This window comes from Acomys russatus, chromosome 16, assembly GCF_903995435.1.
Source record: "Acomys russatus chromosome 16, mAcoRus1.1, whole genome shotgun sequence".
In the NCBI taxonomy this organism is placed as follows: Eukaryota; Metazoa; Chordata; class Mammalia; order Rodentia; family Muridae; genus Acomys; species Acomys russatus.
In genome coordinates, this window is record NC_067152.1 from 15,877,524 (window position 1) to 15,902,212 (window position 24,689).

Consider the following 24,689-nt stretch of genomic DNA (forward strand, 5'->3'; position numbering starts at 1 on the left):
AGAAAAAAAAAAAAAAAAAAAAAAAAAAGAAAGAGTTGGCTAAGAGTGAGTGGTCACAGCTACTGTGGCATCCGTGACTTCACCTCAGTTCTTCTCCACCCTCCACAAGGTGGGTTTTGTTGCCTCCTTCTTCAAGAAGAGAGAAAAGAAGTTAAATGACTTACCTAAAGGGGTGGGAGTGGCTGGGGGGAGAGAGAGAGAGAGAGAGAGAGACAGACAGACAGACAGACAGACACAGAGACAGAGACAGAGAACTTACATTGATGGATGGATATTTTGGGGAAATGTCATAAAATATGGAAATATAAGAGACATCCAGGGAGGGTGAGATGGCTCAGTGGGCAAATGTATCTGCTGCCAAGCCTGACAACCTGAGTTCAACTCCCAGGTCCTACACAGTGGAAGGAAAGAAGTGATTCCCACAAATTGTTCCCCAATTTGGCCCCCCAAGGCATGTGAGTGTCCATGTACACACCCATACATACACACAAAATAACTAAGTGGAAAAAAGGGGGTGCGAGCTGCTCAGTGAAACAAACCAAACCAAACCAAACCCAAAACAAAAACAAACAAGAAACAAAACAGAAAAAACCTAGCCAAAGCTTTAGAGAAATAGTTACAGAAACGTGCCAGAAGGACCTGTTTATGTGAAATGAATACTCTCAAAACCACACTCAGGAGGTCACATTCAGAGGAATCATTTCCTGCCTCAGGATGGATATTTGCAGGAATTTGGAGGGAAATGTTTTAATAGTCATTATTACAAACTCAGTGTCAGACACGCTTAATGTCACACGACGAACTGTGTTAGTAACGGTCTACAGAGCATTGGGTCTGACGGGGGTGGGGACACGGGAGACTTTCAAGTAGGTGGGACTGCTCCTGAGCGCAGTCAGCGGAGAGGAGCCTGGCACCATGGAGAAGCTGTTCCTGTTGGTTTTCGCTCTCACTCTGCTGGCTTTCTCCTCAGGTAGGGTCTCTCTCCAAGGACGCCGGCATGATAATATACAGTGCATATTGACGGATGCCCTTTCTTTTTGCATGAGCAAGCTTCTAGAATTACTACTCTTTAATATTCTGCTAATACCTTTTAATCTTTGCATGTGATTATCCCTTCCCCATTTGCTGTGTTGTGACCATACCTTCTGAGTGGAATGTGTGAAGACTGGGCTTAGCAGTCTTATTGTCACACACAATGGGAAAGGACATATAGATATATCTATATATAATTATTTTATTTTATTTTTAAAACTATATTCAGGGCTAGGGATGTAGCTGGCCTGGCATTTGTGAAGAAGCCCTGAGTTTTGTCCCAGGACCACATTAGCAGCATAGTGGCAAATAACTGTAATTACAGCACCAAGGAGGATCAGAAGTTCAAGCTAATCCCAACTAGACTTAGAGGTCAAGGCCAATCAGCCAAAAGCTTGTTTCAAAACAGACAAGGCAAGCAAGCATGCAAACAAAAAGCCCGCGCACATTACATACATGTTCACTTTAAAGAAATGGGCCATCGTAGGAGGTAAATAGATTTAAATCCTGAAGCTTTTGCTCTGAGTTAACCGTAATAGAAACAATTTAAAATTCCTGAGCCCTCAGAAATGGTGCATCCTTTGGGGGTAGATTCCTTTGATGTGTTTTAACCAAGACTGAACTTGCAGATCCTCTCTGGAGCCCTGAGATGGAGTGTGTGTGGCCTCCTGGGCCTGGGAATCTCTCAAGTCTCTTCCTGTTTTTTTCCAGAAGCCTCTCCGATTTTGACAGAAAAGCAAGCCAAACAGCTCCTGAGGTCCCGGCGACAGGACAGGCCCAGCAAACCTGGATTCCCTGATGAGCCCTTTCGGGTGAGTGGTTGGCCCTGGCAATTTTATAGAACACTGCTATCTTCTGAGTGAGCTTTTGCTCTGTAATACACTGTGGGCTGGTCACAGCTTGGGCTGTGAGGGGGTGGGGGACCCCAGTATGTGTGATCTTCACTCCTGGAGATGCTAGCTCTACTCACCCACTGTGAACAGGGTACTTAAAACAGGAAGGGTAGGGTCTACAGGGGTGTGGAGTGTGTAGCCCAGCATCCTGAGTGGGCTGTTCAGCATCTTCCTCCTCCTCTCTCCTTGCTCTGATGCTAACCCCCTGTCTGCCTCTTGACAAGCCTTGTCAGGCAGCGGTGGCCTCCCTGGGCCATATCTTGGTAGCAGCTGCCTGGTTATAACTTTTGTCCTCTGCTCTGCCCTGTTGTTGATGGCATCTGCTTGCCTAGTCTTCCTGAACCAGGGCACCTAAGATAGTTAATATTGTCAACAGGATCTAGAACCATCTCCAGGACAAGCTGCTGTGCATGTGTGTGAGAGTTTCAGGGTTGAGCTAACTAAAGTGGGGAAGGGCCAACCTAAGTATGGGCAGCACTGTTCTATGGACTGGGCCCTCGATTGCATTAAAAACAGAAAGCAAGCCGGGCATCAGTTCTCAATTTTAAAAAAACAATTTATTCTGAAATTAAAATATGATTACTTTACTCTCCACTCCCTTTCTTTCCATTAACCCCTCCCATGTACCACCCCCCACTCCCAGTTTCTTGCTCTCAAATTCATGGCCTCCTTTTCTCTCTTTCTTTCTTTTATTTTTCCAAGACAGGGTTTCTCTGTGTAGACTGGGCTGGCCTCGAACTCACAGAGACCCACCTTCCTCTGCCTCTCCAGTGCTGGGTTTAAAGACACGTGTCTTACTCCTGAATCTGTACTAGAATCACCCCTCCCCCCTCCATCTCAGGACCCAGGCTGTGACCAGCCCTCAGAACCATGCCCGCTCTTTTTTCTTTTTTCCACATGAGAGGTTTTATCAGGGGAGGGATTGGAGAGACAGTCTCTGGGGACACATGAGGGAGAGAGAGGCGGGTATGGGAGGAATTCCCTCTATAAGTCGATCTTGCAATGCGCAGAAAGTGCACACTGTGGCTTAAGGGACCTGAATCCTGCTGGATGGCGGTGACGTACTTCCGATGAAATGTTTCCAGGCCAAGTTCTCCTCTTTTTAAATTGCTACACACACACACACACACACACACACACACACACACACACACACACTCTCTCTCTCTCTCTCTCCTAAATACATAAATACAACCTGCCCTGTTTTAAAAGAATGAAAATTCCAACTGTTTGATTTTTACCAAAAAGACCCAGGAGCCAGATGCTGTACTGAAAACCTGCTATCTCAGAGAGGCAGAGAAAGCAGCCAGCTGACCTTCCTACTCAGCTCATGTCCTAGAGGAAAATCCCCAAAAGCTCACTAGCTCAGCTGACAGCCCAGGAGGAAAAGACCAAGAAGCCCAATGCCAAAGCCTTGCTAGCTCGAAGCTCAAACGCCCCTTCTTTTTGTTTTTTTGTTTTTTGAGACAGGGTTTCTCTGTGTAGCCTTGGCTGTCCTAGACTTGCATTGTAGACCAGGCTGGCCTCGAACTCACAGCGATCCGCCTGCCTCTGCCTCCTAAGTGCTGGCATTGAAGGCACGCACCATGCCTGGCTCAAACGCCCCTTCTTATCCATGCTGTCTTAAATACCCTTCGTCTCAAAGTCCCTCCTACTTTTTAATCCCTGTCAGCTGGTTTCTTGCTCCCCCTCTTGACCTAGGGTTAACTTTATTAAAATCCTGGGTACAGAAAGCTCTTGGATTAAAGGTGCATGCTAGGGCTCAACCACACCATAATCACCTGTCTATAATAACAGAAGGTTCTTGAATTTAAGGTGTGTGTTAGGGCTGGCTGAACCACACCAGAAATCAGTTCTTTACAATAAAACTGAAAGTTCTTGGATTAAAGGTGTGTGTTGGGGCTGAACCATGCCAAACAAGAAGGTTTTTACAGTTCATAATCTTGGGGTTCACAATGGGATCAAATATCTTGCAATACTGCCCGGCCTGTATAATGTTACCTGTATCTATATAATCTCAGGGTCAACAACTTGGTATTGTGTAACCAGTTGTTGGTGGTGGGGCTCTTCCCTGGAAAAGGCCATTTCCCCCATCTCAGAATTTCCCAGTTGCCCATAGCTCTTGCCTAGGGTTGAAGCCTCTGGAGCTCTCCCTCTTCCGAGTTAGCGTGTCCGTTACCTTCATCCTTGCTCCCGTCTTGTTTAGGCAGCCATGTTGACTAGACTTCATGGGTGCAGCCTCTCTGACATTTCTAGGAGACACAATCTCACAGCAAACTCTCTGAGCCTTAGGAGCAGAATTGTGTCCTAGATGTGTCCGCTGGGGCTGGGTCGTTTCTTTTTACTTCCTGATTGTGGCAGTGATATGACCAGTAGCCTCATGGTCCCACTACCATGCACCCCGCCCTTATCATGATGGACTGGTACCCCCAAACTGTGAGGGGAAATAAACCTCCCTCAAGTTGTATATTTTTAACACAACAACAAGGCAAGTATTACACAGGCCCCTTTCCTGCAGAAGAAAGTGCTCGGTGGGTGCTGTGAGACCTTGGCAGGCTGGTTTAGCTCCTGTTTTGAGCCTCCCTCATGCTGTGGCTGGAAGCACTTCTGACATGTATGGTACTTCTGCCTCATCCAGGTGAAGGTTCAGCAAACTGGGGATGTCTGGAAATTATTGTCTGTGGTATCTCTGTGGTTTGGGTTGGTCTCTTTCATGGACCCCTTAACTGGTGTCAGCTCTCCATCAGATTATTTTTATTCCTTTATTTTTTATTTTTTATTTTTATGTTTTGAGACGGGGTTTCTCTGTGTAACCTTGCCTGCCTTGGCCTCACTTTGTAGACCAGGCTGACCTCTGCCTTCTGAGTGCTGGAATTACAGGCATACACCACTGCACCCGGCTTTTATCAGATTCTTTTTTTTTTTTTTTAATGTTTATTTATTTATTATTATGTATACAGTGCTCTGCCTGCATGTACACCTGCAGTCCAGAAGAGGGCATCAGATCACATTATAGACGGTTGTGAGCCATCATATGGTTGCTGGGTTGCTGGGAATTGTACTCAGGACCTCTGGAAGAGCAAACAGTGCTCTTAACCTCTGAGCCATTTCTCCAGCCCACCTCTATCAGATTCTTATGCTGAGGGTCACAGGGACCTGGAACCACGTTTGCCTTCTCTTACTGCAGATTCAACGTACATAATTTGATAATTAAAAGACTTTTATTGGGCTGGAAATGTAGCTCAGTGGTAGAATGCTTGCCTGGAGTGCACGAAGCCCAAGATTTGATGCCCAGCATTGAAAAAAGAAAGATGGTAAATGCTGCTGGCACAGGTTGACCTAGATTTGACTCTTTTAATATACTTTGTTTCTTCTCTCATCCTTTCTTTGCTTTACACTTGCTAATTTAGAGGTGTGTACATACGGAGGCCAGAGGGCCACTTGTAGGAGTTAGTTTACTCCTTCTGTCATGTGTGGTCCAGCGACTGTACTCAGGCTGTCAGGACTGGCAGCAATCACCTTTACCAACCGAGCCCTCCAGACAGCCTGAATCTCTCCCTTTTCTAACTGCGTATGGGGGCAGTTTCCTTCTATTACTCTAGCCCGTTACTCTTAGCTTTCTTTCTTACACCAGGAAGTGAATCTAGGGCCTCACCTATGTAGGGCAAGCATTCTATCATTAAATTACTTCCTGACCTCTGAGGTTTTCTCTGACAGCACCTGTACCCAGCTGTCTTGAGCCTTGTCCCTTACTGGAGACTCTGCAGGCCTCCGTCTGCAGGTGTTTAGGCCGTTGAAGCTCAGTTTCCTGCCTCCTGCAACTGTGTTGCGCTTGGCTCTGAATCCGGCATTGTGTGGTCCTTGTCCCACTTAGCAACTTCTGAGTGCACTCCTTTGATGACATTGAACCTCTTCCTGGCCTGGGGCCATCGCCTGCCTCAACCCATGAGAACACTCGCAGCTGGATCTGAATGCAAACCATGGTGGCCCTGTGCTTGCCAGTGTGTCATGGCATGTCAGTGAGGTCCCATCTCTGGCCAGACAGAGTCAGGGGCTGGTGGTCAGAGCTGCACCGTGGGTGGCCATCATCCAAGGGCCCTTGGCTCCTGAGGAACCATGGCTTCCTTCTGTCTTTCTCTTTTTTTGTTTCTTTTGTGACAGAGTTTCTCTGGAACTATGTACACCAGGCTAGCCTTGAACTCACAGAGATCCATCTGCCTCTACCTCCTGAGTCTGGCCTACACTTATGCGTTTTGATTTTTCTTTTTCTTTCTTTCTTTTTTTTTTTAGTTTTTCGAGACAGGGTTTCTTTATGCAGCCCTGGCTGTCCTGGACTGGCTTTATGGACCAGGCTATCCTCGAACTCACAGAGATCCGCTTGCCTCTGCCTTTTAAGTGCTGGGCATGCACCACCATGCCAGGCATCATGTATGTGTTTTGAAAAAGGCTTTTCAGAGTATCTTGTGTCAGATAGTCTGATATTCTTCCTCCATGTTCCTCTTTGGGCCTTGACTTGAGCCCCTTAGGCTACTTGGAAAGATGCCTGAGGAGGGCTGTCTCAGGGTCAGGTTGGACATCCCCTGGACATCATTGCAACATGGTCGGGTTTTGTGCTGCACACACTGTGGAACTATCTAGGGCTTTCAAGCAGGGTACTGATATGCTTAGGTCTGTGAAATAGAGGTTCAGGACACAGAGCATCTTAGACACCGGCCTTCAGACCCTACCCTACATGGGAAACAGGCAGTGACATTGTTGGACGCGTTATGCGTCTTCTTGTCATGGTACCCAGGTGTTCTTGGGCAAATGAGTACAGTTGACAGCTTCTGGAGGGAAGGCATGTGCCCCTGGGAACGAAGCCTGGAGACCATGTGCTTACTGCCAACTTAACCAACTAGTGGGCTTGTCTTATTTTGTTTCTCACTAAGTGATTGGATAAAAGAAAACTGGTTTAGAGAACGGAAAAGCCATGGAAGAGGGTTACAGGTGGCGCTTTGGGGAGATGAGTTGATTCAAAATGAAAACATGTGTGGAGATTTGCAGCCTCTCCTCATGAAGAGCTACGGCACAGTATTTGCCATCGTGACTCTTGGCTTAAACATTGCTCAGGCTGGCTTCTGCAAAATTACTGGCTTTTGGGAAACAGGGTCAGACAAACTGCCCATGTACATGGGGGCCTTGACTATTTGAAGCAGCCACTGTGTATTTCCTGCACCTAAAAACATGCTAGCGGTGAGCAGGCTGGCATCTGCCCTGGGGCAGCAGGGGGGGGCACAGGACCCTTGATAGAGGAAGTTCGGGCCTGGAGGGAAAATGAAAAGAAACTAAGAGGGAGACAGATGGCTCTGGGTACCCTCCTGCCCTGACTTGAAATGTATGGAGGCAGCCAGGATGCAAGAGGATGAGGCCCAGTGTGTGTGGAAGATAGAAAAAGAGGCCAGAGAAAGGTGCAGATGAATGATGCCCAAGCAGAGACTGCGGCTGGATTCCCTCCCCCCCCAACTCCCATTCCACCCCCCCCCCCCCCCCCCCCCCCCCCCCCCGCTCTGGGAAACAGTCAGGACGCCTATCTGACTGCACTTGACTTTGGGTTTGCAGTTGGCTTTACTGCATGCCACTTCCTCTGCAACCCCCAGCCACACAAAGCCATCTGTGTCATTGGTTTTCTGGAAGGAATGATGCCTAGCAGGTGGCACACAGTGGGATGTTCCTGGCGGTCAAGGGAGGAAAGTCACCCCTAGAATCTAGAAGCTGCTGTGGTAGAGAAATGGGCTCTGACAGCCGTTTATAATTGACCTGGCTCCAGCTCTTTGGAGATTTTGAAAACGGTCTGGAGGCTCCCCAGAGTCTGGCAATTTATTTAGGGTTATGCCGTGTGGAGTTCGGTAGATTTCGCTGAGCTGTCACGTGACTATTGCGTCAGAGGATTCATAGGTCTAAAGACCCCTCATCCAGCCTTGTTTGGAGACAACTGCGTGAAGACGGGGCTATCGGAAGGGAAGGCAGGATGGCAAGCAACTTGAAGCTGAAATGGCCCCACGGGCTCATGTGTCTAATATTTGTTCCTCGGCTGGTGTGGAGGTCTGGCTGGTGGAACAAACACGCCACAAGAAAAAAAGGGGGGGGGTATGCTTTTGAAAATGGTTCCTGGCCTCTGGTTCCTGCCCCCACTTTCTCCGTTACTTGAATCACCATGCCGTGAACAGTCACACACTCCAGCTGCCTTGAGCTGAGATACCTACTGTATCTTCCCCACCATGAAGGACTAAATACACTCTCTAAAGTCATGAGCCCAAACAATTCTTTCCTTAGTCGCTTTAAAGAAAGATTTACAGTTTCAGTGGTTTGCATTTGCATGTATCTGTGTGGGGGTGGGGTCCGGGGTGGGGGGTATGTACCTGTGCATGCAGGTCCCCAAGGAGGTCTGAAGTAACAGGGTCCCCTGGAGCTGGGGGAACAGGCGGTTGAGAGCCACATGGCGTGGGTGCTGGGAACTGAACTCAGGTCCTCTAGAAGGTAAGTGCTCTTAACCATTGGGCTGTCTCTCTAGGCTAAATCTTTCACCTAAGTTGTTTCTGTCAGGTACTGAGGTCACAGGGATGTGAAAGTAACCAACACAAACATGATTCTGAGACTCCCCTACCCCCGGAGCTCCTCAGCTGTGCTTGCCTGAGTCCCTCCAACCCCAGCCCCTCAGCTGTGCTCACCTTGCCTTGATAGGGTTGGATCTTAAGTATTGTCATTCAGTGTGGTCCCTAGAGAGCTGCTTAGGCTTTCTCTGAGCTCGCCAGACAGGCAGAATCCAGGCTGCTCCACACCCCCCCTAAATGTGGCCCATGTCTGTGTGTGACCCAACAATTGCTGAGCACCTTTGAGTTAGGAAGTCTTACTCTGGAGAAGGCCTGGCCTCATCTCTGTTCCCCTAAGAAAGGGGATATAGCCCGTTGGCCTATTTTTTTTTTTTTTTTTTTTGCCCTTCTGTTTTGTCCTGGGCACTCTGGTTGCTTAGTCTCTTAGGACCTTCATCCTCCACTTCTCCCATTTCTCCTTCTTCTGTTTCACGGCTCTGCTCTCCTTTGGCAAGTCCATAGCCTTTGATCTTGCTTAGACATGAGGACATCCCGGGCTCTGCCTTCCTTCCCCACTGTTCTAGCCCTTTGGCTGGGATCTTACCTCTGTACCAATGAGACGGCTGGATGCTTCTGCCCCTGCCTGACCTCTTTCAGGAGCACTGGACCGGCTTAGCCAACTGTCCACTTCTCCATCTGTGCTTGAATATCTAATAGTCCTCTCTGATCTAACAGCTCTGAAAGGAATTCCTGATCTTACACTCACAATGGCTACTGCCCTTGCTCTCCACATTGGGGCATGTGGCACCACCCCAATTCTAAAGCCTGGCTCTTTCTTTCCCTCCACTCTCATTGGGACAGCTATGAGCAAGCAGGGACGCTGCAGCTAGTATTTCTGCCTTCCCTTTGCACCATCTATTTCCTGTATTTAGTTCTCCTAGTATCTGTAAGCACTAGAGGCCTGTTTAACCTCCACCATTTCACTGTCCTGCCTCTGGTCCAGCCTTGCTGGTCACTGTACTGTATCTGCATCATGTCCGGTGAAGGACACTGGTTGCCCAGGCCACTTGCCTGCAGAGGTGGTAAGCTGGTCCTGTTTACACTTTTTCTGCAGTCCTGTTGTTGCCACCTAACAGAACGCACTCCATTTCGTTATTATTAAATGATGCGTGTGAGATCTGTGCTACAACTTACTTGACCTTTTTTTTTTCCTGAATTATGAGCATTTTAGATATTGTCCATATGTGATAAAAAAAAAAATTCTCATACATGTGGCTGGAGAGATGGCCCAGAGATTAAGAGCACTTGTTTGTTGTTTATTTCTCCAATTCCAGGGGATCCATTGTCATCTTCTGGCCTCTGAGGGCACTAGACATGGGCATAGTACATGGACATACAAATAACTCATACATATGAAATAGTAAAATAAAATAAGAACCCTCATGTGTGTTTTTCAGCTTCAATGAACAAAGTGAAAAATTTCAGAGTTTCAAGCACTTTCAATTATACTAGGGACTGACAAATTGGGTCAAGGCCTACTACCCTCAGTATGTATGAGAACACTCAGTCTTTTCTTTCTGTCTCTGTCTCTTTGTCTTTGTCTGTCTGTCTGTCTGTTTCTCTGGGTATGTCTCTCTCTGACAGTGTCTCACTATGTAGCTCTGGCTGGTCTCAAACTCAGAAATACATCTGTCTTGCCTGCTGGGACTAAAGTTGTGCGTCACCATGCCCAGCATCCTATGCTCCTTTAAAAATTATTGATTATTATTGTGCTGGAGCATGTCATCATTAGCATCTGTGGGTGCACATACCACAGGGTGCATGTGGAGGTCCGATGACAACTTTGTGGAGTTGGCTTTTCTTTTCTTTTCTTTTTCCAGACAAGGTCTTTCTGTGTTAGCTTTGGCTGTCCTGGACTCACTTCATAGACCAGGCTGGCCTTGAACTCACAGTGATCTGCCTGCTTCTACCTCCCAAGTGTTGAGACTGAAGGTATATGCCACCATTCCTGGCTTAGACTTGGCTTTCTTTCTTTTTCTCTTTCTTTTCTTTTTCTTTCTTTCTTTTTTTTTTTTTTTTTTTTGGATTTTTGAGCCAGGGTTTCTTTGTGTAGCCCTGGCTGTCCTGGACTTACTTTGTAGACCAGGCTGGCCTTGAACTCACAGTGATCCACCTGCCTCTGTCTCCTGAGTGCTGGGATTAAAGGCGTGTGCCACCACCACCACCCAGCTGACTTGGCTTTCTTATTCTGCTCTTATGTGGGTTCCAGGGATGGGACTCTGGTCCCCAAGCTTGTATGGAAAGCACCATTTTCCCTATGAGGCATCTTGATAGCCTGGTTTCCTGTGCTCGTGACAAAACCTTATATAACATTTTTCATGGATAACTTTCAAAAAGAGATGGAGTTTTGAAGAAAAACTTGGCCTACCCATATTTATTTCTGCTTCTCTGTGTGTATGGGGCAAACGTTTCTGAGTGATAAGACTTGGGGCAGAACTTCAGTTTCACCTCCGTCGTCTTTGCTGTTTATGTGTATTCCTTTCGTAGGGCAGCTGTAGTGGGGTGTGGTGTTAGAAAGGCCATTCTTTACCGTCTTACAGCTTGGCAAGCTGAGGTTTGAAGTCAAGCCTTGAGTTAGTTCCTTAAACTCTGAAGAAGTGTGTATTACCTGTCCCTTGCCTGCCTCCTAGTGGTGGATGGTGGTCTTTGCTGTTCCTTAACCCAAGCCTGCATTACTCCAACCTGCCTGCTGTCACTTTTTTTTTTTTTTTTTTTAAGTGTTGGGATGGTCTATTTTTGTTTCTGGTTGCTGTGCTAAAATACCCTGACAGATGCAACTTAGGAGAGAAAGGGTTTATTTTAGCTCACATTTCTTGGTTGCAGTTTGTTCTTGTGGGGAGATTAAGATAGCAGGAACCAGCCGGGGCGTAGTGGTGCACACCTTTAATTCCCTGTACTCGGGAGACGGATCGCTGTGAGTTCGAGGCCAGCCTGGTATACAAAGCAAGTCCAGGACAGCCAAGGCTATGTAGAGAAACCCTGTCTTGAAAAACTAAAAACAAACAAACAAACAAACAAACAAACAAGGTAGCAGGAACCTGAACCAGTCAGAGCCACTGTCAAGAAAGGATAAGTGAGTACATTACAGCACATACACTCAGCTCCTTCTCTTCACTCGTTACAGGCCAAAACCCAGGGAAAGATGTCACCCACAATGGGCGGGTCGTCCTACTTAAATTAACCAATCCTGACACTCCCTCACAGAGATGCCCACAGACAATGCCTCACTGAGGTTCTACATTGTGTTAAGTTGTTAAAGAAAACTAACCACCAGGCTGGGATTGAACCCGTATTTGCTAAGCCACCGAGCCATCGCCCTCGTCTCTCACATTCCCCTCTTCTTCAAAGGACACCAGCCATTGGATAGGACCCACCTGAATTGTCTATGATGTCACCTTTAATTGGTAACATTGATAAATTTCCAAATTCCAAATTTCCGATTTCCAAAACAAAGGGTTACCCTCATATGTTATAAGTGAACATGAATGGGGGAGGGACCGCGTACTCTTTTAAATTATCAGTTAGATAGATTAATGACCCTGTGTACGATTTCCACAAGTTCATGTAGTTTATAGTGGGCAACAGCTTGTCTGCATCACAACTCTCCACTGGCCAACTACTGTATCTTGGCCAAATTGCTTACACCTCCCCAAGTCTCAGTTTTCACAGCTAGAAAACGAGGAAGTAACACCTGCCTGCTAGGCTTATTGTGGGGCTGAGGTGAGAGACAGTGTGTGAGTGCTCAGCAGAGTGAGTGTAAAAACAAAACAAAACAAACACAAACACAAACCAGCTAGTTTTTTTTTTTTTGTCGGTTTGACACAAACTAGAGGCATCAGAGAGGAGGGAGCTTCATTTGGGAAAAATGCCTCCAAAATGCCAAAAATGCCTCAGATAGTAGGCAAGCCTGTAGGGCATTTTCTTAATCAGTGATTGATGACGGAGGGCCCAGCCCATTGTGGGTGGGGATACTTCGGGCTGGTGGTCCTGGGGTCTGTAACAAAGCAGGCTGAGCGAGCCACCAGGAGCAAGTGAGTAAACGGCCAGCACCCCTTCACGGCCTCTGTCTCAGTTCCTGCCTCTGGGTTCCTGCCCTGCTTGAGTTCCTGCCCTCACTGCTTTTAATGGTGGATTAGTGTACAGAAGTATGAATGAAGTAACCTTATCCTCCCCAGTTTGCTTTGGTCATGCTGTCTCATCACAGTAGCAGTGACCCTAAGGCAGCCTCCTGCATCCTTTCTGCTTATAGAAAAAAAGACAGTGCGCTCTAGCCTGGGAGCATGTCAGCCCGAGACATCCCTTCTAAGGTAACTGATGTTCAATCACCCAGACGTTCTCGTTGCTTTTTTTTTTTCTTCTTCTTCAAGACAGGGTTTCTCTGTGTAGCCCTTGGCTGTCCTGGACTCACTTTGTAGATCAAGCTGGCCTCGAACTCACAGCGATCCACTGCCTCTGCCTCCCTGAGTGCTGGGATTACAGGCGTGCGCCACCACGCCACCCCCCCCCCCCCACCCCCCGCTTCTCATTGCTTTTTCACTGCGACCCCAGCACCTTCTGTCAAGTGGCTGCATCTGCCTCCAAAGCCCTTCTCCCTTGGCTCTGGCGGGCACCCTCCTCTTCCCACTGAATGTCACAGAGTTTCTCTCTTTCCTATCTGCTCCTCCGGTCTGCTCACCCTTCCCTTTCCTTTTTTTTTTTTTTTTTTTTTTTTTTTTTTTGGCACTCCTACTTTCTTAAGCTTCTCTCACTCATGGCCACCCTTCGTCTACAAATGGGAAACTCTAGTAAGGAACAGTGCATGCAATTAAAACTGTGCACTGTTCCGGGGAGGGTGGTGAGATCTTGTGCTGTCTTGCTGCCCTGGAGTGGGGATGTCAGTGAGTCCATACTCTCTACAAGTCAGTCACTTAGTCTCTGCAGTGGTTGGAATGAGAAGGTCCCACATAGGCACATACATTTGTGTGCTTAGTCCCCAGCTGATGATCTCTTTGGAAGGATTGGGAGGTGTGGCCTGATTGGAGTAAGTGCACCCTTTAAGGACCTGTGTCACTGAGGGTGGGCTTTGGGCTTTGTTTCCTTTCTCCTCTCTCCTCTTCTCTCTCTCTCTCTCTCTCTCTCTCTCTCTCTCTCTCTCTCTCTCTCTCTCTCTCTCTGTTTCTCTCTGTCTCTGTCTCTCTCTGCCTGCTGCCTATGGATCAGGATGTAAAGCGCTCAGCTCCAGCTCCAGAGCTATGCCTGTCTGTTTCCCACTGTGATGATCATGGACAAACTTCCTGAAACTGAAAGCAAGGCCCAGTTAAATGCTTTCTTTCATAAGAGTTGCCTTTTGCCAGGTGTGGTGGCACACGCTTTTAATCTCAGCACTCGGGAGGCAAAGGCGGAGGCAGGTAGATCGATGTGTAGGCCAGCCTGGTCTACAAAGTAAGTCCAGGACAGCCAGGGCTACACAGAGGAACCCTGTCTTGAAAAACTAAAAACAAATGAACAAACAAGGTAGCGAGAACCTGGCTCAGTCTCTGTCTCCATTTTTGGTCCACTGTAGCATTGGTGTGTTTCTCTTTCAGCAGGTCTCATGTACAGCCTCCGCCTTCCCCTCACTCTTCCTACCCCACAGGCATTACACCATCTCATGTCCTCACAGGAAGGATGGAAAGTGCAGCCCAATAAGCCATTTAAGAGCTGTGTGTGTGTGTGTGTGTGTGTACATTTGTGCTTTTATGTGTGTTTGGAGTTAACCTTGAATATCATTTCTCAGGTGCCTTCCACCTGTATTTTGAAGCAGTGTCTCTCACAGGCCTAGGGCTCCCCAAACAGGATAGACAGACTGGCCAGCGAGCCCAGAGGTCTGCCTGACTTGGTGTCCCAGCACTGGGTTTACAAGTGCACACCATTATGCCTGGGTTTTCAAATGTGGCTTCTGGGCATTGAACTCAGGATCTCAGGCTTGCAAGGCAAGGGCTTTACTAATGGAGCTCTCTGGCCTGTCAGCTTTCTTTTTCATTATTATAGGTAAGTTTGGTAACTTTCTCTCTCTGTAGCAGGCCCTTTCTTCCTTTACAGACCCACCCAGCCTGCCCTGGGGCAGGCCCTTTCTCCCTGACCAACACACTCAGCCTCCTCTGAGGAAGGCTCTTCACTGAGTAGAGGTAAGCACTCTACTGACAGAGTTGCCTCTCCAGCCCTGTAGTATAAAATTTGGATTATTCTATCTTAAAAAAAAATAATTTATTTAATTTTATTTTAGCATGAGGGCGTCAGAGTCATTGGAAGTGGAATTACAGATTGTTGTGAGCTACTGTGTGGTGGCTGGGAATTGAACCTGGGTCCTTTGGAAGAGCAGACAGTGCTCTTAACCTCTGAGCCATCTCTCCAGCCCCGGATTATTCCATCTTATAATTAATTATCCTCATTGATTTCTTGCTGTGCCCAATTTGTAAATTATACTCCACCCCAGGCCTGTGTCTATAGGAGAAACCACAGTGTATGGAAGTTCAGCACCAGTTGCATTTTCAGACGTTTGTTAGCGGGGCTAAGAAGGTATCTCCTGTGGATGGAGAGACTGTCCTAGTCATCTATAAAACAGTGCCACACACTTACCTAAACACACCCACATAAATGTGGATTGCTAGAAAAAGGTCCAGTGCGACCATGGGTTCACACTCAGCCCTACCATCTCGCTGAGGATTGAACGTGGCACTTTGGTGAACTTTATATTTAATTCTTGCCTTTTTAGTCTTATTTATTTAAAAAGATTATTTTCACCTTAAAGTATGCATTGGTGTGTTTGCCTGTGTGTGGGTTTGTGTGCATGTGTGTGCGTGTGTATACATGTGAGTGCTGGGAATAGAACTTGGGTCATTTGCAAGGACATTGTGTGTTCTTAATCACTGAGCTGTTGTTGATAAATGCCCAGTAAGGCCTAATAACGTTTATTATCAGGCCTATAGTTATTATTACGACAGTATTTTCTAACCTGCTAGCAATCAATCAAGACACAGGCACCTATTATATTTTAAAAATTAACCTTAGTTAACCTGTGCCAGGGCGGATATTAATCCGCTAAACTACTTCCCATAGTGGAGCAGGTATGGAATACCTGTTCCAATCCCGTGCCATCTGCTTCTAATAACTTCTATCAAGCTACCCCCCATCAATAATCCCATATACTTGCTAATGTTCTTCATCTGGGCCAAATCTCCATCCACAACGGCCATGTGCTTCTCCTCCATTTAACCCATAATGGCCTCCTTCTCCTCTCTTCTCCAGTCTCTTCTCCCCAAGATTCTCTCTCTCCCCCAGCCTGGGAACCTTAGCCACGCCCATCCCACTTGCCCTGCCCAGGTGTGATGGCCTTTTATTGGTCAAATAGGTTAGGCTCTCAGGCACGGTGGGTCACAGAGACAGCATGCAGTAATTAGCATCAAAATACACCAGACCAACACTGAGGCAGCTCTCCAGCCCCCAATCTTGATATTTTTATGTCTCTCCTGTTAGACTATTCTAAATCACTTTAGGAGATGGGCAGTTTGTTTTACTTCTGGGCCTCCAGCACCAAACCAACGGCTGGTGTTTATTAAATGTTAGTCATGTCTGTGCGTCCTGGGGAGGGTGGAACAGTGGATAGACTCAGCCAGAGGAACTCTGCTGTGGAACCTGGAGTTTACCTCAAGGAAATCTCTCCCATCGCCTTGTTTAAATTCATTGAGCTTTCTTAATCTTTCCAAATTTTAGGGAAGAGATTGTTTGCCAATTGCCAGGGAGAACCACACAAATTCATTAAGAAAGATGGCACTCTCCTGTACCTTGGGGATTTGTCTTCCTAGGAAACTCTGTCGTTTTGGCTTCTGTTTCTATTATGCATTGTTGTTGTTGTTGTTTTGTTTTTTTTCAAGACAGGATCCCTCTGTGTAGCCTTGGCTGTCCTGGACTCTATTTGTAGACCAGGTTGGCCTTGAACTCACAGAGATCAGCCTGCCTGTGCTGATCCCTGAGTGCAGGGATTAAAGACTGTGCCCAGCTCAGGCATGTTTTTACTGGGTGCAGATAAATCGTGCCAGCATTCTGGCCAAGTGGTCTTTGTAAAGCCCCTGGGCAGGTGTTCCAGGAACCCCATTACCTTTCTGGTCTCGTGATCACAAAGATGGTTCAGAACAGCTGAGATGTTGGTTGTACTCAGCGCATGTTGGTTCTCCTGGGAGCATGGGGCCTTTGGGGGACGCAGGGCAGCTAACTTCCGAGCCATCCCTCAGCCAGTGTGATTACCTTGCTTTGACTAATGAGCAAAATAAACTCTTCCAAATGTCAATGGACTTGTAATCCTGCCCCAAATGTCATAGGAAAGGCTGGGGACATCTTGGAAAAAGCTTATGCCTTGATAGGCTATTTGCTATGTCATTTTTGGGTCGGGTCAGGCTCTGCTAGACAGTTCATTTCATTATCACGCCGCTCCAGCGAGGGTCCATGTGTAGTTTCCATTCCAATTACTGGGAAATGATTCACTTAAATCATTACAATGGGCATCTGACATGGAACACAAACACTGATTTTTGTTTTGGTTTAATTTCTTCCCTCCCTCGAGAGGAGACTCTAAAGAAATGAGAACCCGTTTTCCATCTCCCTCTCCCTCTCTCAGTCCAGGAACATTTGAGATGATCATTAATGCTGGGTCATTTCTGACTCGGCCAATGCAATTGTTGAATTTGTGGTTTTCAGCTGATTTGTAGTCGGGCTTTTCATCTTTGACTAATGACCGCTTTCAGGCCTTTTGTGGTGTATTCATTTCCCCAACATTTGACATAAATACTGAAGTGTCATGGAAACCAATGCTGGCTTCTTTCTTCTTCTCAGTGTGTGTCTATTTTGGTGGCTTTTCCTGCCGTGATGACTTCAGCTGCTGTGAAATAGACACTGACTTCTGCTTTTATGTACGTTTGGCCATCATAGCAAGACGAGTGACACAGATGGCTAGGGGCCCTCCAAGGAGGGCTAAGTCAGACAAAAAGCGATCTTTTTATGTATTCATTTATATGTCTTCGATGAGCTGTACAGAGGCCCTACCGTGCTCTGGGCACTAAGCCACACGCTCTTCATATTGTGCCTATTCTGAAAAACAAAACAAAACGAAAAACCAAACCCTCAAATAAAACCTACCCGGGCTGGGTGGCATGTGTCATGTGCCAGTCCTAACTACCCAGGAGGCTAAGGCAGAGAATCACTTGAGCCAGGGTTTGTGTGTTTGTTTTTTGACACACACACATACAGTCTCTCTGTAGCCCTCTCTGTACTTGAAAAATTATTTTATTATGTGTAGGAGTGTTTTGCTTGCATGCATGTATGTACACCATGTGTGTGTGGTGCTCCCTCCCAGAGGCCAGAATCTAGATCCCCATATGAAAGAGAACATGTGGTGTTCATCTTCCTGAGCCCGGGGAAGCTCATTCAGTTTAATTTTTTTTTTCCCAGCCCCGAAAAACAGGAGATGCTACAAAGTGGGTGACAGTACTTTGCCTGTATGTGCGTTTTAGGCACTTGTCAAGGAATGTTAACCATCTCTCTCTTTCTGTATAACATTTCCTTTCTTTTTGAGACAGGGTCTCGCACTAAGCCCGGGCTGGCCTGGAATTCACTGTGTTGCCTGGGCTGGCCTTGACTATATGGCAATCCTCCTGTTTCAGCTTGCCACATGCCGGGATTATAGCTACATGGCCACCACGTCTGGCTTTTCCGCGAATGTGTGTGAACATTTTTGGTGCATGCGTATGAGTGTGCTTCTCTGTGTGGGTGTGCATGTGCCAGGGGAAGCCAGGGGTCCTCAGTTGCTCTCCACCTTGTTTTTTTTGAGACAGGGTCTCTAATTGAACCCGCAGCTTACTTATTCTAAGGCGCTGGCTGCCTGGCAAGCCCCGGGGTCTTTCTGTGCCTATTGCATCATTGCTGGAGTTATAGGCATGCATGCATCACCACATCCACTTCCGTTTCATGCCGGTGCTGGGGGCCTGAACTCAGGCCTTAATCTTTTTTTTTTTTTTTTTTTTTTTCTCCCTGAGACAGGATTTCTCTGTGTTAGCCCTGACTGTCCTGGTACTCACTCTGTAGACTAGGCTGGCCTTGAACTCAGAGATCCACCTGCCTCTGCCTCAGGAGTGTTGGAGTTAAAGGTCTGTGCCACTACAGCCACCCCTCCCTTACTTCTTTTTAATGATTGTATTGAGTCCTGGCTATAGAGCTCCTAGAAGGCAGTCACAAAGCATCAAAACTTCAAGTTCAAACTAGGCCCTCTGTTAAAGGCTTTTCAGTGCTGTAGGAAATGCTATATGCACGTATATATGGTTTTTCAAGACAGGATTTTTTTTTTGTTTTGAGACAGAACTTGTCTGTGTAGCCCTGGCTGGCTTGGAACTCTCTTTGTAGACCAGGCTAGCCTAAACCTCAACAGAGATCTGCCTGCCTCTGCTGTCCAAGTGCTGGGATTAAAGGCGTGCACCACCACACCTGGCCTAAAATATGTTTGATATAGACACATACCAAAGGGATTTAATCTTGTCACAGATACTATATTACTGAATATGTCCGCTCTCTCCTGCGGTGAAACACCACTTTTCTGGTTAACAGCCCACTGTTTTAGAGTTATTCGAAAATATTTATGTGGCTCTGCTTCACATACACTTTGCAGCGATCCCCCTCTCATGGTTATAGTACCCGGAGTTCTTTCAGAGCTAGGCTGACCCCTGCAGGCTCCCTTGCTGGCTGGTTTCCCACTGGGCTGTGTGAAAGACTCAGGCAAAGAAGAAAGAGCAAGCAGGGCACGCGGCCGCCCATACCTCTGTCGCCAGCTGAGGCAGAGGCAGGCAGAACTCTCTGAGCTCAAGGCTGGCCTGGTCTACATCGTGAGTTCCAGGAACCTCCCATTGCTATGGGTTTGTCTCTGCAGGAGTATGTGCACCACCTGCTGGCCCTGGAGCACCGCGCTGAGGAGCAGTTTCTGGAACACTGGCTGAATCCCCACTGCAAACCCCACTGCGACAGGAACATTGTCCATCCTGTGTAAAGGGGTCAGCTAGGTAGGTCCCAGGCCTTCTGTTGGAAAGGGTGACTGTGAGAAGTGGTTGGGAGACTTTATGGGGCAGTGTACAGAAGGGCTAGAGTGTCAGTTGCTTGTGGTTTAAGGGGGTGGTAAGGGAGCCAGGCAAGGAAGAATGCAGCGGAATCTATTGGTCATCAAGAGCTCTCAGATGGAGAGGGATGGTACCCTATTTGCCGTCTAGGAAAGATCTGTCTGTGGGCCACATGCATGCAGTTCCTACAGCAGCGAGAAGAGGGCATCTGATCCTCCTGGGACTGGAAACGCTGCCAGTTGTAAGCCACCACGTGGGTGCTGAGAATTGAAACTGAGTTCTTTAGAAGAGCAGTCAGTGCTCTTAGCCACCGAGCCATCTCTCTAGCCCCTTCTCCGCAGGTTTGTTTGTTTGTTTTTGTTTTTTTGTATCTTAGGGGGGCCTGGAGCTCCCTGTGTCAACCAGCTGGCCTTGAACTCAAAGAGGTCCGCCAACCTTTGTCTTCTGAGTGCTTAAATTAAAGGCATGTACCACCATGCCTAGCCCTCTTGGAGGCTTTTACAGACCAAGCCGGACAGAGCAAAACTGGATGGTTTATTATGTGTGGTTGCGAGCAAACTTTTCATCTTCAATGCTGCGTATTTTGTGCTGCTGTAGTGGCGCAGAGACACACCCTTCGAAACATCACCTGGTAGTTTACTGTGTGCTGTCCCGTAAGCCCTGACCATCTTACTACCCTGGTATCATTGATGGCGTGCACTTTGACCCCATTTTATGGAGGAGCTGATTGGCCATTATGGAACTCCTAACCTAGGTACAGAAACAAATGGCATTGTCACCTTTTTTGTTTTGTTTTGTTTTGTTTTTTGAGACAAGGTCTCTCTGCGTTAGCCTTGGCTGTCCTGGACTTGATTTGTAGACCAGGCTGGCCTCAAACTCACAGCGATCCCCCTGCCTCTGCCTCCGAGTGCTGGGATTACAGGTGTGCGCCACCGCGCCTGACATCTTTGTTGTTTTGAGACAAGGTCTCCCTATGTCATCCTAGATGGCCTAGAGCTTGCTATGGAGACCAGGCTGGCCTCCAACTCACAGAGATCCACCTGTCTCTTCCCCCTGAGTGCTGGGCTTAAAAGCGTGCGCTACCAAAGCCTGGTTTCAGCTGTTTGTTTTCAGTAGGCCATTCAAAGACACAATTAATGAGGAGAATTAGAGAACAGAGCCTTAGTCCATGGGGTCACATTGGGAAGAGGAACAGAGGTCCAGTGTACCCTGCACTTTTTTCAGGGTCCTGACTTGAGGTTTAGATTTAAATAGAAGGCCAGAGGCATGTATCACTAAGTGGTCCTGGCCCAAGTGTGGTCTGTCAACCATTACTGTCACAAGGTGACAAGCTGAAAGAGCTGTGTGATCTCTTTGTAGCAGACAGCCCCTTCTCTTGAAGGCCCTAGGCTTCAGCCTTCCTTCTCCCAGCACTGAATTTCCTAGAGCCATTCCAGTTTCTAGGAGTTTATTTTAATAGCCTGATAGGAAGGACAGCCCTCCCCAGTCTTAAAAAAACTTGTACATGGACTAGGATGACCTTGAACTTCTGATCCTTTTCTCTACAGCTCCCAAGCATTGGGATTATAGTTGTGTGGTCCCGCAGGTGGTGTAATGCGCTGCTGGGGACCAAATACAGGGCTTCATGCATGCTAGGCAGTACTCTAACAATCGAGTGTAGGCTCCCTAGATGCTTATTTCTGCCAGGGTGGTTATGTACGGACATGCTTCTGACTTCCAGTCTGCCATTTCCTCCTGTACCAAGGGCCTTGTCTTCCATCACAGAAAACTCTTACTTGGTTCCTTTTAGAAAACAGAACTGTTGGGGGCGGGGGGGGGGGGGCGGGTAGGTGAGATGGCTCCGCTGGCAAAGACATTTGCCGCTAAGACACTTGCCATTAAGCTTGATGATTTGAATTTGAACCGTGGGACTCGTGTGGTAGAAGGAGAGGACCAGTTCCCACAGGTTGGGCTCTTGTGTTCTGATTTCTACATCTGCACTGTAGCATGCGCGCGCGCGCACACACACACACACACACACACACAGCTCACATTAAAATAAAAAAGGAAACGGAATTGTGGAGTGGTTAGGGGTACACATGCTCTGGCCAGAGTGGGCTTGACATGCTCTGTGTCTTAACTCTGTGGCCAGCTACCTTTCCTCTCAGGTTCCACTTCTGCATCTGTACAATGGGGGTGATGCTGTCTCCGGGCCTGGTACCCAGCAAATGATTTCTTGAACAGAATCATGGGATTCCACAAAGGTCTCTTTTCAGACAGCTGCCCTGTGCATGGAGCCAGGGAAACATGAGCAGCAGCAGGGGTGGCTCAGCCTGGAGTCAGGAGTCAGTAGCTTGCAGACTCCAGTCTACTGGTCACTGGCTGAATGGGACAAGTTGCCTGACTACTTTCTGTTTCTTCTGTAAGACGCAGTTAGTGGGAGCCTCTTTTTTGTTGTCCAGAAATGTTGGAAATGGCCCAGTGGTCAAGAATGCTCGCTGCTCTTCCAGAGTTCTTGAGTTCAATTCCCAGCACTCATGTTAGACAGCTTATGACCATTTATATGACTCCAGCACCAGGGGAATCTGACACCTTCCTCTGGCCTCCTGGGACACCTGTATTCATACACATATGTACACATTGATACACATACACATAAATAGATAAATAAATAAAATAAAGTTTTAAAAGTTGGAGCACACAGGGATTTTTTTCTCTCTCTCAGGAAATAACAGCTGGCAGCTCCTTCGTTTTCCTCATTTTTTCTTTTTTTTTTTGGTCTTTTAATTAAAATTTTTTTTCCTTTTTTGTTTTTGTTTTTTAATTTTTAAATTTTTTTCTTCTTCCTTTTCCTCTTTCTTCACCACCACCTCAATTCATTATTTTCTCATTCTTTTCTTCTCCAGCAACCGTGTTGACAGGCAGTGACCTGGAGACTTCTGGGACAGAAAGAAGCTCTTCTTCCCTTTGACCCGAAGCTGTAGAAACAGTGTCTTCTGAGCCCAGGGACTTGTGGTTCTTTGTGGGCAGGCCAGAAGCTGCTTTTGGGAAAAATGACAAATATATATTCTGCTCCATTTTGCTAACGCACCTACATAGTGAATGTGGACAGCCTGAATCACCGGGCTCCCGAAGGCCTTCCTGCTAGTTTGCAAGTGTAGGCATAACACCAGTTCTCCCTAAGAGGGATGGATCTGGGGGTTGCAGAACAGGCATGGGGCAGGGGGTCTGTACTGGGGACCCTGGGGTTACGTTGCTCAGAGGGGGAAGTGCATCACTCGGGGCTGCTGGGTTTGGGTCATCGCTTTTCATTTCTTTGCTGAACTAATAAAGGCTGGCAAGCATTTAATCTTTGTCTCTTTTCCTGTGAGGAGAGCACTAGAGACTTCCTGCCATGCTCGCCTTTATAAACCCAGTTCCAGAAAGTATACTGATTTTAATTTTTAAAAAAGATACTTAATTTTAGTTTATGTGTATGGAGTGTTTGGTTGCATGTTTCTGTGAACACCATGTACTGGGGATGACCAGAAAGAGAGTATTGACTTCCTGGACTGAAGTTAATAGATGATTGTGAGCCACTGTGTGTGTGTGTGTGTGTGTGTGTGTGTATGTGTGTGTGTGTGTGGCATTGGGAACTGAACTTGAGTCCTCTACAAAAGCAGGAGTGAGTGCTCTTAATTACTGAACTGTCTCTCCAGCCCTTATACTGTTCTTTAAATATATGAATGGGGCCTGGTGAGACGGCTGAGTGGGTAGGTATGGTAAGTGTGCCTGCTGTCAAGCCTGGTGACCTGAATTTGATCCCCAGGGCCTACATGGTGAAAGAAGAGTTGATTCCAGTAAATTACCCCCAACTTCCACAAGCAGGCTGTGGCATGCACGTGCCCACTATATGAATGGATAGAAACAGTATGGATGAAATAAATAAACATGTAATAAAGACTGGAAAACGAACGGGAACAAATAACTCAGCAATATTTCACAAGGGCTACTTTCTGTTTTTATTTCTCCCAAAGAAAACATTTGCCGGAGATCATCCCACTGTGGCACCAAATACATACCTAATCTTCTGGCAAGGAAGACATTTCTTGTGGAAAGCAGGGTGCTTCTCTGTACCCCATGGTCCTCACCTGTACCTCTGTCTCAGAATTAGAGAGTAAACAGTCAAAGCCGCAGAAGGGCAGGGAGTCAGCTTGGGTGGTGTCCGGTGGGCTTGTTTAGGGAGATAGGTACTGATCTTCTCCATAGCAATGGGAAAGAAAGCCGGCAGGACCAAAATGGAGTCCCTCCCGTCAGCACTACAAAGATAACACCACCGTAAAGCTGGTAGCTTGTGAGGCAGCGTTCTTACACAAGATTGCCCGATAAAGACTGTCATGAGGAACTCCAGTAGACCTCAAAGGGCTCTGAGACCCTACACAGAAAGTTCTTGTGGTGGTTTGAATAGGTATGACTCCTATAAACTCGTGTGTTTGAATGCCTGGCCCATGGGGAGCGGTGCTATTGGGAGGTGTGGCCTCGTTGGAGTAGGTGTGGCCTCATTGGAGGAAGTGTGCCATTATGTGTGTGTGTGGGGGGGTGGGCTTTGAGGTATAAATGTTCAAGCTACACAGAGTGAGACACACACTCTCCTGCTGCCTCAGCATCAAGATGTAGAACTCTCAACCCCTTCTCCAGCACCATGTCTGCCTGCCTGCTGCCATGCTCCAGCCATGATGCTACTGGTCTAAATCTGTGAACTATAAGCCGGCTCCAATGAAATGTTTTCCTTTATAAGAGTTGTCCTGGTCATAGTGTCTCTTCACAACAGTGGAGACCCCCAACTAAGACAGTTCTGTAAGGACACCAGCTTTAACTTTGCTTAGCTTGGGGCCGAGCCTACCCTTAATTATTGATCATTGTGACCGAAGGCTATTGTTTCAACATGTCTCATGTAAATGCCTCTTTTTGTTTGTTTGTTGGTTTTTTGTTTTGTTTTTAAATTTTGATTGTTGTTGTTGTTTTGTTTTTGTTTGTTTGCTTTTTGAGACAGGGTTTCTCTG

General features: G+C 47.1%; 1 protein-coding gene and 1 pseudogene across 1 annotated transcript; one reads left to right on the forward strand and one right to left on the reverse strand.

Moving 5' to 3' along the window:
- Positions 1-812: 812 nt before the first annotated feature.
- On the forward strand, positions 813-22,849 carry C16H17orf67 (chromosome 16 C17orf67 homolog). The gene is made up of 4 exons (XM_051158269.1): positions 813-970; positions 1,744-1,844; positions 19,485-19,614; positions 22,554-22,849. Exons 1-3 carry the CDS (start codon positions 916-918, stop codon positions 19,599-19,601), a joined length of 273 nt encoding a protein of 90 aa, XP_051014226.1. The 5' UTR covers positions 813-915; the 3' UTR covers positions 19,602-19,614; positions 22,554-22,849.
- LOC127200904 (uncharacterized) lies at positions 18,021-18,122 on the reverse strand (annotated as a pseudogene).
- Positions 22,850-24,689: the final 1,840 nt, after the last annotated feature.